The sequence below is a fragment of the Passer montanus genome, unplaced genomic scaffold (genome assembly GCF_014805655.1).
Source record: "Passer montanus isolate IOZ18808 unplaced genomic scaffold, ASM1480565v1 scaffold53, whole genome shotgun sequence".
Lineage (NCBI taxonomy): Eukaryota > Metazoa > Chordata > Aves > Passeriformes > Passeridae > Passer > Passer montanus.
Genome location: NW_024370263.1, coordinates 7,884,394 through 7,897,639, shown reverse-complemented (window position 1 = coordinate 7,897,639; position 13,246 = coordinate 7,884,394). Strand labels below are relative to the sequence as shown.

Here is a 13,246-nt window from a genome sequence, read left to right as displayed (position 1 = left end):
ATATTGCTTTGAGTCTGAATAAAGTGTGTCTGTTTCTTTAAGTAAGAGGGAAAGGTCTTTTTGATGTGAATACTTTAGAGGAGAAAAATCTCAGCATCTCCCCTTCAGCCCAAGGGGCAGTGGGAGCAGTCATCTTCTTCTGGTAGCTTGGTTCCAATCCCCACTCTCTTGTCTTCCAGGAGTAAAATCAGGTCAGTCTCAGAGCTCATAGTGGGAGCTATTTAGATAATGAGAATTTAGCACTTGGGGGGCTTTGGGAGCCTGTACTGCACAAGAGCCAGCTGGAATCAAGGGCCTCTTGTTCCACAGGATGGTCCCAGCTTCACAGGCACGGCTCTGAAGGGCTGAGAGCTTCCAGAGCTGAGCAGGATCCTGCAGTCGGGTGGGGGGGCCCGGGCAGCAGTTTGTGCTCAGTGTCCTGGCAGAGATCAGCAGCGACAGAGGTGACACCAGGTGACAAAGAGCTCTGGTCAGTCTGATGCTCCTCAGGTAATCAGAGCTCAGCCCTTTTAGGTAAGAACTGGTAAATCAAACAGCAGCAATGTGTTTTGTAACCGGTCACCACAGAGCTGGATTGGTTTGGTGAGCCCAGAGCCTCCAGCATCCCTCCCCTGTCTGAGAGAGGCTGGCTTTGCACAGAGCCCTTTAGAAGGTCAAGGAAGAGGTGTGGGGAGGTGCCTGCCCAGCAGCAGCCAGGGTGAACCCTAGAAAATGAAGAGGGTGTGATGCCACCCAGTCCTGGGTGCAGTCACTCAGCCAGGACCTGACTGATTCCCCTGGGGGCAGAGCAGGGCAGGGCACGGTGCTCAGGAGGGCAGTGCCTGCCCCACATGTTCTGGGGTTCTGACCTTGCCAGGACTGCACCCCAAGAGCAGCTCAGACCTGCCCTGAGCTGTGCCCACGTGCCAGCCTGGCTGCCCAGGCAGAGGGCACTCCCAGCGTGGAATGCCAGTGCTTGCAGGGAACCTTTCAGAAAGGGGGAAAGCAGCGAGACTTGAGACACTTTTAGGTGATAATCCAGGTGAGCTCAGGCTGGAGCTGTCCCTGCTGCCACGTGCAGGGGTGTTTGTCCCTGGGCTGCGGGGTCACTCGGGTGCTGGCTGCCCTGGCCCTCAGGGAACAGCAGTTCCTGCAGCAGGCAGGGCACCACAGCAGGGCACACCAGGGCACCACAGCAGCAGGGCACCACAGGTACCTCAAGAGCCCTGAACCACAGCTGGAAGTCTCCTGTCCCGCCTGCTGCACTGGGAGCAGTCCTTGCCAAAGCCACGAGGGATTGAAGCTGGATCTGGGTGGTACTAATGAATTAATAGCAGATTATAAATACTAAGTGGCCCTTTGTTTCCTTTTCTCGTAGGAAGCAGAGATCCTGAACACGGCTATTCTCACAGGGAAAACAGTGGCTGTCCCTGTCAGGGTGGTTTCTGTGGAAGATGATGGGACTGTGACAGATCTTGTGGACTCTGTGGAATGCAGATCATCAGATGAAGACGTCATTAAGGTAGGATCAGGCTGCTCCTTTCAGAGGCAGAGGCCCTGCAGAGCACTGCTGTTCTCTAATGGAACAAGTTCTTTCATTTTCTGACTGCTCTGCTGCTGGAACCAAGATTTATTATTGCTGTTATTGCTGTATAGCTCGCTCCAATGAAGCAACAAACCAAACACAAAATCCCAATTTCCCGTCCTGCTCGTCAAACCCGTGGGATTGTCTGGCACTTCCCACTTGGGAAGCAATTCCAGAGCTGCTCTCCCTGTGCCTCTGCAGCTGCAGGGCTGTTCAGGAGTGCTGGCAGTGCTCTGCTCCCTGCCAGGAGAGCTCCCAGGAGAGCCTGCGAGGTCCTTTTGGCCTGAAGTGGGGTCACACTGGAGCCTCAGGGTAATCCGTGCCCCTTGGGGGCTTTCAGCAAGTACCACATCCCCCTGAAATCCTGTAAGGAATCAGTGCTGCACGCTTCTGTCTGCTGGATGGACGGTGAAGAGGAAGGAGCTGCTGGCAGCGATGGTGGCAGATAAGGTACAGAGGTGACACGAGAGGTGCCTGGTCTGCAGCAGCTTTTATCTTGTCACAAACTCTCTGTGCCTGTCACTTGAGAGAGGAAACAGATGCAGCTACAAATGAAAGTTAAAATTGAAGTTTTTATTATTTTTTTTAAACTATCACAAAGCCTCCAGGCCACCCTCCCAGTGGAGGGAATGGAATTCCCAGTGGAATTCCCTCCCAGCTGCTGGGAATAGCTGCTATCCCATTACCTCCAGGAGCTGCTCCTTACTGGGACCTGGCTGTGCCCAGAGCTGCCTACCTGCTGGGGCTTCAGCTGTGCCTCCATGGGTTCAGCTTTGCCTCCTTTGGGTTCAGCTTTGCCTCCTTTGGGTCCAGCTTTGCCCCTTTGGGGTTCAGCTGTGCCTCCATGGGTTCAGCTTTGCCTCCTTTGGGTTCAGCTTTGCCCCTTTGGGTTCAGCTTTGCCCCTTTGGGTTCAGTTTGCCTCTTTTGGGTCCAGCTTTTCCCCTTTGGGTCCAGCTTTTCCCCTTTGGGTCCAGCTTTTCCCCTTTGGGTCCAGCTTTGCCCCTTTGGGTTCAGCTGTGCCCCTTTGGGTGCCCTGGCGTTGGCTGCAGCAGCTCAGGGCTGTGAGCAGCTCCAAAGGCTCCCCAGCCCCAGCACCCCCCTCCTGGGGGCACTTTGTGCCTCTCTGGGCACAGGGGAGCAGTGACTGTCCTCGGAAGGTTCCAGACACACCCACAGGTTTGGTGGCTACCTGTCACAGAGCCAGGGACAGCTCGGGCAGAATGAGTGAAGGACAGAGCTGGGCAAGGTGTGCATGGCTTTTCCTGAGCTGTCTTTTCTGACCAAAAAAAATTGCAATTTTTATGCTTACTGGACTTGTTTTAAATAATTTCGTCATGGTGATTTCTTACACATGAGATGAACCCCAGGAATTTCAAAGTTCAGTATTTTTAATGCTTCCCTTTGAGAATCTTCTCAGTGCTCCTGTTTTCCTGATTAGCCACTGTGTTGGTATTTTCTGATTAAACTTGTCTTTCTGGCTGTGTTATTAGGAACCTTTGGGGTTTGGGGTTTTTTCTCTTCAGTGAAGCCCTTTTGGATCTGGCAAATCTGCCAAATATAGCAAATTGTTGGACTTAATTTAGATTGGGAAACAGAAGGAAATTATTTGTCCTTATGTTGTGGGAGTTAATGGACCAAGTCCTTACTAACTCACTCATCTTCTATTTCACTTTTTTGTGAATTGGAAAAAAAAGATTTTTTGAAAGCAAATACATCATTTGGAAGAGGTGTAAAAAAGCAGTTTTGCTTTCTGATGTTTTAGTCGTGCCTGTCAGGACACAAATGTCCAGTCAGTGCTGGTGTGCGAGGTACATGCACACACCCCTCATTAACAGCGGTGTTAATGACAGCCCCGTGCCCCTGGGGCTGTCACCGCCAGGGATCCGCACACCCTGCACCCCTCTCAGCAGCACAGAGGTTTCTGCTCAGCTCACATGAGCTGCCAGTTTAAAGTGAGCTCTTAATTGAAAATGTGCCTGGAGTTTCCAGTTTACCTGCTCTGGTTCAGAGCAAGCCTTGTTCACAGGCATCTAATGAAGATAAAGATGTATAATTACTGGCCAGCCTTCAGCATGCAGCAGTAATTAGAGTTTCTGTTCTCTGGGCATTAGAGTGAGGAATAGAAAATGGAAGAAAACCTGCTTAAGATGCCCACTGAAATATAAAGATTAAGATTACATTTCTTTGGGTCTTTACTGTTGCTGTTTTTCAGTGCAGCTGTCAAGCAGCATCTAACAGATTGATTATGTCTTCGTGGCTTACCTTTTATTCCTGGCTTTTTGCTGTTGATTAATGATGAGGTTAAGCTCATTTTCCTTGCAGAATGAGGGTACCTCATTCTTCTTTTCGTTTCAGGGTCCACATTTATTACTCACTTCTTTCATCTGAAACTTCAAAGAACTTTAAAGAGCTGGTCCAAACTCTGCACTGACTCTTCTTGTGCCAAACTGCACCTGCCTGAACCTGGCTGAGTATGTCAGAGCAGAATTGAGTCCATTGAAGCAATATTTTGGATGACTTATCAGAAATTATTTGGTCCAGCCTGACAGAATAACCAAAAATGAGGTGTGTTATAGACTGTGTTTCACTAATGAGGACTGTGAGACACAGAAAGGTTAAGGTGTAAATTTCAAAGTACTGTCAAGTACTGACCATTTGTGGGTAGTAAAACTCCTGCTGAACTAACGGGAAAAAAGAGAGATTTTTGAGCAGACTTTATTTTTGCTGAGTTATTAGTAAGGAATAAACTCTCAGGATGATTTTAATCAAGAATAAGGAGTGAAGAAAAATCAGCTTCTTTTAATCTTTCATTTTGAAAAGACATTTCTGTTTCCAAATGGCCATTTTTTTCAAGGCTCTACAAAGCCTGGAAGTTTCCAAAGCAACACTTTCCAGTGCCCTGGGTTTTCAGCTTGACGAGTTAATTGAAAATCTGCATTTGGTTACCCTGAAAGGAAAACTGCTTTTTGTTCATTGTGTTTGATCAGACACCTGAAAGTTGCCAGAAGTCACAGTGCTGGAGCCAGCCCTGGGAACAGGATCCAGCTCCTCTGCCCCTCGTTGTGCTGTGCTGTGTGTTTCCTGGAGGATTCCTGAATCCCCGTGGTACCCAGCCTGCGTGCTCGTCCTCCAAAAGCCCTGCAGCTGAGCTCCTGCAGCTCCTGGAGCAGTGGCAGGGCTGCCAGCAAGGCTGGGGCTTTGCCTGGATGGCAGGAAGCTGCTGGGCTCAGGGCGTGCAAGGGCGTTGTTGCTGCTGCTGGCATCCTTGGCACAGCCTGGGCACTGCCCCAGAGCCCTGCAGGGTGTCCAGAGTGGCCTTCTGTGGGAATTCCCTTCACAGAATCCCAGAATCGCTGAATCCCAAAATCACAGTATCCCAGAATCACCGGGTTGGAAGAGACCTTCAAGCTCATCCAGTCCAACCCAGCCCCAACCCCTCAGCTGGACCCTGGCACCCAGTGCCACACCCAGGCTTCATTAAACACACCAGGGATGGTGGCTCCACCACCACCCTGGGCAGCCATTCCAGTTCTTTATCACCTTCCTGGAAAAAACCTTTTCCTATACCCAAGCTGGTTTTCTTTCCCTTGGCCAGCTTTCCCAGAGCTGGCCAGCCCCTTGTGGCTGTGGGGGCTTGCCTGGCACTGTGCTGGCTCTGCAGGGGCTGGTGATCCTGGCTGTGCTGTGCAGGGATGCTGATCCTCCTGCCCCCCAGGATGGCTCAGTGCTCACCCTCTGCAGGGTCTGCTGTCCCTGCTGAGCTGTGCTGTGCTGTGCTGAGCTGTGCAGGGATGCTGATCCCCCCCTGCTCCCCAGGGTGCTGCTGCAGCCACAGCTCCATCGTGGGCACTCACTTTGGTCCAGGGAAGGGCTGGCTTCTGCTCTGCTCTGACACTTTGGAGGGTATTGATCCTGGCTGTGCTGGGCTGTGCTGGGCTGTGCTGTGCTGTGCTGTGCTGAGCTGTGCTGAGCTGTGCAGGGATGCTGATCCCCCCCTGCTCCCCAGGATGGCTCAGTGCTCACCCTCAGCAGGGTCTGCTGTCCCTGCTGAGCTGTGCTGTGCTGTGCTGAGCTGTGCAGGGATGCTGATCCCCCCCTGCTCCCCAGGGTGCTGCTGCAGCCACAGCTCCATCGTGGGCACTCACTTTGGTCCAGGGAAGGGCTGGCTTCTGCTCTGCTCTGACACTTTGGAGGGTATTAGAGGGGAGAGCAGCACACTTGGCAATTTGTTAAATATTACTGCAGGCTAATAAATCTTTCACTAACACTTAGCGTGGTTTTATCAGTGGCAAAATAACTTTTTTTTCATCATGTGACAGACTTTACGGAAGCTGAAGTGTCAGAGCATTTGAAGTAGCCTGAAGCAGACAGTGTTTTAAAGCATGAAACTTTTAACAGCTGTTCCTTTTCTCCCTTACACTGGTGCACTTCAGGGAGAAGTTGAATTCTTCTAAAATCACTGGTGTGACAGAGTAAAAGATCAAAGGGAGGAGAGAATGGAGTCGGGGATGCTCTCTGCTCCTCCTCAGCACTGGCAGCTGCAGTGCTGCAGGTCTCAGCCCTGGGTATCCCTTGCAGCACGTTCCTGCATCACTGAGGTCACTGCAGGTCTCAGCCCTGGTATCCCTTGCAGCACGTTCCTGCATCACTGAGGTCACTGCAGGTCTCAGCCCTGGCTCTCCCTTGCAGCACGTTCCTGGATCTCTCCAGGTCTCAGCCTGGCTCTCCCTTGCAGCACGTTCCTGCATCACTGAGCTCTCTCCGTGCCCACTGCAAAGGGAAATGTTGAGCCCCCCGTGGGGGCACTGCCACGGAGCCCTGCAGGCAGGGCTGGGAGGAGAGATCCCCGTGATCCCCCAGTGTGACAGCTGAGGGTGAGCTCAGGGCTCCCCGTGGGGCTGAAAACACAGCAGCTCACAGGGAGAGCCCCAGGCTGCTCCAGGGACCAGTGCAGGGACCAGTGCAGGACAGGGGGAATCATCCTGCCCGGGACAGGACAGGGGGAATCATCCTGCCCGGGACAGGGCAGGGGGAATCATCCTGCCCAGGACAGGACAGAGGGAATCATCCTGCCCAGGACAGGACAGGGGGAATCATCCTGCCCAGACAGGACAGAGGGAATCATCCTGCCCGGGACAGGGGGAATCATCCTGCCCGGGACAGGGCAGGGGGAATCATCCTGCCCGGGACAGGACAGAGGGAATCATCCTGCCCAGGACAGGACAGGGGGAATCATCCTGCCCGGGACAGGACAGAGGGAATCATCCTGCCCAGGACAGGACAGAGTGCACAAACCAGGAGGAGCAAGCCTTGTTTGAGCAGCAGTGGTCTGTCAAACTGGCTAACCACAATGTGCAGTGCTTTATATACATAATATATCACATAGCTGGTCAATCTGTGCCTTGGGAGTTAGTGAAGAAGCTGTGCCATGATTTTCCATAATATAAAGGGATTTCTCCCACCAGCTGAACAGCCTTATTCCAGCCCCCAAAAATTTTGATCCATCTTGGAAGCAATCTTGATTTAAGACAGCAAATGTATGTTTTTATTTTCTGCAATGTCTAAACATTTCATTTTGATAGAAAATGATGAAATCACGTCCTGTCATTTCAACTCAGTTTCAGTATTCCTGACATCAGAATCCATCTGACCTTTTCACCTTAGGATGGAGCAGCTTTAAAAATGAAAATGCTTTTTGTGCTCTGCTCTAGGAATACAAGACAAACTCAGAAAAATGCACTGTCAAAACTAAGAGTTGTAATAATAACTGTAGAGTTCAGTTCATGTGCTGCTGGTGTTGGTTATAAAGGGAGAAGGCACAATTTTAATCTCTCTCTGGTATGAAAAACAGATGTGGCAAAGATGAATTCTGAATGTGCAACCACTACAACAGACTTGCACCTCCCAGGAATTGTCTGGAGCTCACCTAAAGCTGTTGAAGTTACTGGATTTGTCTCTTTCATATTCTGCCAATTCATCATTCTGATGTGAATCTTGGGAAGTAACGAGGTTTCTGTGGTGTTATTTGCCTTTTTGTAACATCCATACTGAAAACCCCAGTGGGACTGCCACAGTCACTGTTGCCTGCACTTCCTTTATGTTTTTGAAAGGCTATAAGCTTATAAGATAAAAAACCTCTCTGTAATGGAAAAAAAAATCCAGATAATTTCTGAGTTGAGGCTTCTTCAGAATCCTACAGAGAAGTTACACCATGCCATGTAAATGGCTGCTCAGCCCAGTTTAGGATTTTCACAGCCTCTAAATGACTTTTTGTTGATCATTTGCAGGACTATCCAGACGTTGTGGTAGGTGTGGAAGGGCTTGGTGTTGCTAAAATAAAAATACATGTGATGAGATCTCTTCAGCTGATTCAAACGTGCTCCAGTGCAAGGACTGTGTCAGTGTTTGAGGGTGAGGCTCACGTTCTGGAGTTAGCAGAGGAATGCTGCTCAGAGCTGAGGTGTCCTGGCACCACCTGTGGAATTCCTGCAGGGCTCCCAGGGCTCTCCCAGGCACTTGGAGGAGCCAGGGCTGATCCCAGGCATCCATCTGTGCAGGGAAAGGGGGCTGGGTGAGTTAGGAGGGCTGGGCTGGGAAGGCAGTAATGAACCTGAGTTTTTAATGCTTGGTTCTAATGAAGGAAGGAATCATGCTCTGATGGTTAAACCTGGGATGGGATTTTAGGCACTGCAGATTCTAATGAGGGCTCAGCCTGCATCCGTCTGTGCAGGGAAAGGGGGCTGGGTGAGTTAGGAGGGCTGGGCTGGGAAGGCAGTAATGAACCTGAGTTTTTAATGCTTGGTTCTAATGAAGGAAGGAATCATGCTCTGATGGTTAAACCTGGGATGGGATTTTAGGCACTGCAGATTCTAATGAGGGCTCAGCCTGCACACAGCGTGTGACATTTGATTCTCATTTCTGCCTTAACAGGAGTGCACAACAATGGGATGTCATCCCTGGGATGGGTTCTGGGGAGCTGCACTGAGCTGTGGTGGTGTGGGCTCTGGCATTGCTTTCAGCTGGGCCGTGGCTGTGCCACTGTGGGCCCTGGTTTATCTGATCTGCCTCAGCAGACACACAAAAGGTGTGTCATGGTGCTGGATTGCCTTGACAGACAAAGAGCATTAATGCCAAATCCCCAGGAGTGCTTTGAGATGTGAAATGTAATGTGTAAGCATCCATTGTCATTAGGGCTGTTAATGACATCCAGAACCCTAACCAGGACAGAGCACAGGCTCTGCAGAAATCACTCCTGTTAAATTTCACTTAATCACAGCCCATACAGAATTCTGTCATGATAAAACATTGGTGGCTGAGTAAGGAAGGATTTAGAAATATTTTCAGATTTCTTATATAACAGAGTTTGTGCAGGTCAGTTGACTGAAGGTTTCTCCTCTTTTATTCACTGTCTGGACCATTCTGCATTTCTTTTAGGATGGTGACTTTTGGTTACCCATGTACTTTTTCTCTTGCAGTTATATAAAAAATTGTTCCGTACTTAAGTATTTCAAGAGAAAAGAAAAGTAAAGAGTAAAGCAGTCAAACACACGTGAAAAGTGCTCGAGATGCCAGAACAGCAGAGTTACCTGGGTGCACTTTGTTACCAGGAATGACTGTCTGTAACAGCCCTTTACACGCGGGACAGGCTCTGCTCTCTGGTATTTCTTTGCAGGACACACCAGTGCCCTTGGCTTCCCCTTCAGCTGCCCACAGAAATGCTGGACAGCTCTCCAGTTTCAGCCTTGCTTTGCAGCATTGTCCTGTGAATGGTTATTGGATGATAATCCTGATTTCTGAATCAATTTAGGCATTCAAATCCAATTAATTTAATTGCAAATTAGAAACCTAAGCACCTATAAAAAGTGGCTTTAATGGCTCTTCAATTTTAACTAAAAGTGTAACTGTGTATTTAGAGCAGGTGGGTATTATACAAAGCTGATATTTTCTCCCAACTTAAATAATCTGTTCCTTATAATAACTATTAAAATAATGTGATTATTTGCAAGCAGGTGATTATTTTGCAGCTGTAAAGATGTTTTGTTTGCATAAATTTAGGACATCTTCTTTAGACTTGAGGATTTGAGTGCTCTCAGCAATTTCTTTGGGCATTTGTGAGCGTGTGAAAAGCTGTTGCAGTGCTTGAGACTTTGTGCAGAGCTGGAGCTGATAGCAGGATGAGATCTGTGAATATGACGTTCCATTACATGCTCCATTTCATTCCACTAAAAGGCAGAGAGGGAGAAGTGAAACTTCAGTAATGAAGGGAAGTATCATTTGCCCCGGTGAGGAGGCTTCTGAGGGCACAGTGGATGGTACTAAAGTGTGTTTTATGCATTGTCTGTGAGCATTAGATTAATTGCACTTGGCTGCCAGTGAAAGTTGGGCTCACATGCACCCACACTCCAACTTCTGTTAATGCTGGGTCTCATTTCTGGCACTGGGAATCCAGATTTACCCCTCTGGGTGATGGATTGTGTTGGGATGAGGGAAGGGCAGTGCTCCTCGCTGCAGGGTGTGTGTGAGCACAGCTCTGGCTGTCACGGCTGCGTCTGGCATCGCCCTCGCTGGGAGCAAACCCAGCCAGAGCCAGCTGCACTGCTCCACTGCCACGGCCACACGTCTGCCCTGTTTCCTTGGAAGTTCTCCACACTTTGGGATGATGCTGAGCTGAGTTTCAGGCTTGTAACAAATCTGGAGAGGCAGTGTTTCCCTGGGGCTCAGAATCCCATTGCCAGGATTTCACAGGGCCCCTCTGGCAGGGCACTGCCGTGCTCAGCTAATTTTTGAAGACACCTTGACAAGTAGCTCTCCACATGGTGCCCTTTGTTCCCCGGTTAAACAATGTGTGTGTCTAGTCTCATCTGGAGCTCCCTGAGCAGATGCAGGTGGGCAGCAGTCCCTGAGCCTCACTGCTCTGGAGCGGGGTGGAGGTGTGATCAACCTCATCCTGGACTCTGCAGTGCTGAGCTGACACTTTTCATCTGATCTCCAGCGAGGCTCATTACTGACAACATTTCCAGCAGGGCTGGGTGCTTGTTTTGTTGCTGTGGAGTAGATAAAATGAGACCCTGAATATCATAAAGTGTGTTCAGCACAGGAAAACTGCAAGACAGAAATTTCTGGGGAAGAACGAATGGGATGGCCCCAGGATCTCATTGTCTGGGGAGGACTGCCTTCCCTGAGCAGCAGTGGGGGAAGAACCTGGTCCCGTGTGCTCTGGGTCAGTGCCAGGCTGGGCAGGCGTGCTGGCAGATCCCGTGGGCACTGAGCTGCCCTGACTTCTGGTGGTTTTAGCACAGAACCACAATGGGGCCACCACTGAGGCAGGCTTTCCTGGAGCTGGTGTTTCCTGAGGCCAGCCTGCCCTTCAGGCAGGAGCAGTGGGCAGTGTGCTCAGCCTGCAGTCACCTGAACACCTCGTGGGTCCTGTGCCCTTCACAGCAGGACAGTGGGCCAGAGCAGGACCAGACTGAGCAGTGTCTCTGAGAAGGAACTCTGACACACCCCGTGCTCCCTGAGGGAAGAAAACAAGGGAAAACCTTGCTGCAAACAGCCTGATTGTGTCTGCGTGGGTACCATGGCAAAAGAGGCAGACTGCTGAGGGGGATTTTCTCTCACAGGTATCAGATGGATGCCAGCATCCCGTGGAACAGACCCAGCACCAGGATCTCCACCAGGAGTTCTCTGCTCCACTGAGGCTTACCTGGCCTGGGGCTCCTGGGAGCCTCATCAAGCCTTTCATTTGTTAGAGGCAAATTTTACCTTTCACGTGAAATGTAGCCTGAAATACAGAAAAGAGCAGCTCCTAATTAAACTCCTGCCTAAATCCATTACAGCTTCTGAGGCCATTGAGACAGGGAGATGAAAAGAACCTTAATGATCCCAATATGTAAATAGAGATGTAAAAGTTTGTTTGGAGAATGAGGGTTGGAGGCCAGATAGGAAACCAAACATAAAGCCTCTTGGTAGAAATTGAATCACTGCATTAGTTATCATGGATTTTCATAAAAATAAAGTAATAATGCACATTCAAGTTTCAGTTCGTAAATACGAAGTGACAGCCTCTGAGTAAGCCACTGAAATTATATTATAGACCTAAAAAAGAATAATAGAGGAAATTGAGAAAGCATGAGAGAGAGTTGTAATAGAATTGGGCATTGGTATAAATACAAATCATGAAAGGGAGATTGATTTAGTGAATGATATGAAACTCAGGAACTCGAGGTGTTAAAAAGATCATCTGCTCATGTGATAAAGGATGCCTAAGGCTGCACAACTTTTAGCTGAAACAGCCAGATTCGCTTAAGGTAGGTGAACTTTAAAATTGTGTGAGGAATAATGGATTGCCAGGGAGCTTGCTTCTGCAGGACACAGTTGCTGTATTAAGAAAATTATCTTTTCTCATCAATTTAGCCAGAAGTTTTACAAGGGGTTCTGGGAATAGGGATTGCTGTACTCTACAGGGACGTTCCAGGGCTCCTGCAGTGGCTCTGCAGGAAAGCCTCTGTGTGAAATGATTTCCATTCTCTGGGTGGTTCTGGGTCCTGGCAGGAGGTGGGACAGCCTCAGATTCCTGTGCGTGGTGCCTCCCCTGAGTGTCTGCTCGTGTGCAGGGATGTGTCCAGCTTGTGAAAGCCCTGCAGGACCCAAACCCACCCAGCTGTGAGTGCAGAGGAGTGGAAATCCCCCTGCCTGCCCCTGTCTGAGCGAGCAAGGCTCAGAGATCCAGATGGATCCTCCTCTGGAACCTCCTCTCCATACCTGGGGGTGACAGAACAGCTCTTTTTGAGTTTGGAAACCAGCAAGTTGGGATTGCAGCTTCATTCCCAACAGTCCCAAAGGCATGAATAACTCCACACTGAGATTTGCAGCAGTCATAGTTCTCTTGCAGATATCACAACTCCATTTCCTTCTCCCTCCTTTATGTGGAGTGCTGCTTTCCAAACAAAGGGCAAGAGCAGGATGCAGGACCCTGTTCTTGCCTGCTGTGTCTCAGTCCCCTGGACTGTGCACATCCATGCACAGAGGTTGGTGAGACAGCAGAGAAGAGTCCAGGGAGGAACTCTGCACGTCCTGTAATCAGCTTTTCTCTTCTTTCCATGCTGGGGATCACCTCTGCTTCTGAAAAAAAAAATGTGAATAATCTTAATGAGTCCAGAGCATGTCCCTGAGGCAGGCAGCCCTCATTCACCCGTGGGGATTGGGCAGCCCTGAGGCTTTGCTGCTGCCATCATCAGTCAAACACAGCGCTGCAGGGTGTGCTCAGATGAGCCTCTTTTAGAGGCTGGCCATTCTTTCCTCCTGGTTGTTTGAAGATAGTTCAGATATCAAGCTTCAGGACTCAGCTCAATTTCCCAGTAAATAGATCCGAGGTATGAGTGCCTGTCAGGACGGAGGGAGTGTGAAAGCATTTGAAAGATCAAAGCAGCACGACTCCCATCAGAGTCAATGGGAACAAGCAGCTAAAATCTTACAAAATGCTTTCAAATGATCTCCACCTTGGATTCCCTAGCCTCGCTGAAGGCAGCCCCTGGAATGTTTACTGGGTGTGTTCCTCTGGCACTGCTCTGAAGCCAGAGGAGGCCTGCAGGAGCTGCGGGCTCAGTTGGCAGCGAGGAGCTCTGCTTGCCCTGCTGTGCCAGCCCTGGGAGCTGGGCACAGCTGGCCTTTGCCATTCGGGT

At 49.8% G+C, this 13,246-nt stretch overlaps 1 protein-coding gene across 3 annotated transcripts in view; it reads left to right on the top strand.

Annotated features, from left to right (window-relative positions):
* The window catches only part of TMEM132D (transmembrane protein 132D), a 184,317-nt gene that overhangs the window by 150,810 nt on the left and 20,261 nt on the right, over positions 1-13,246 (top strand). For all 3 annotated transcript variants that reach the window (XM_039724849.1, XM_039724850.1, XM_039724848.1), the window contains exon 5: positions 1,358-1,501. In XM_039724849.1, the coding sequence (XP_039580783.1) occupies positions 1,358-1,501 (144 nt within the window). The remainder of the gene's footprint in view (positions 1-1,357; positions 1,502-13,246) is intronic.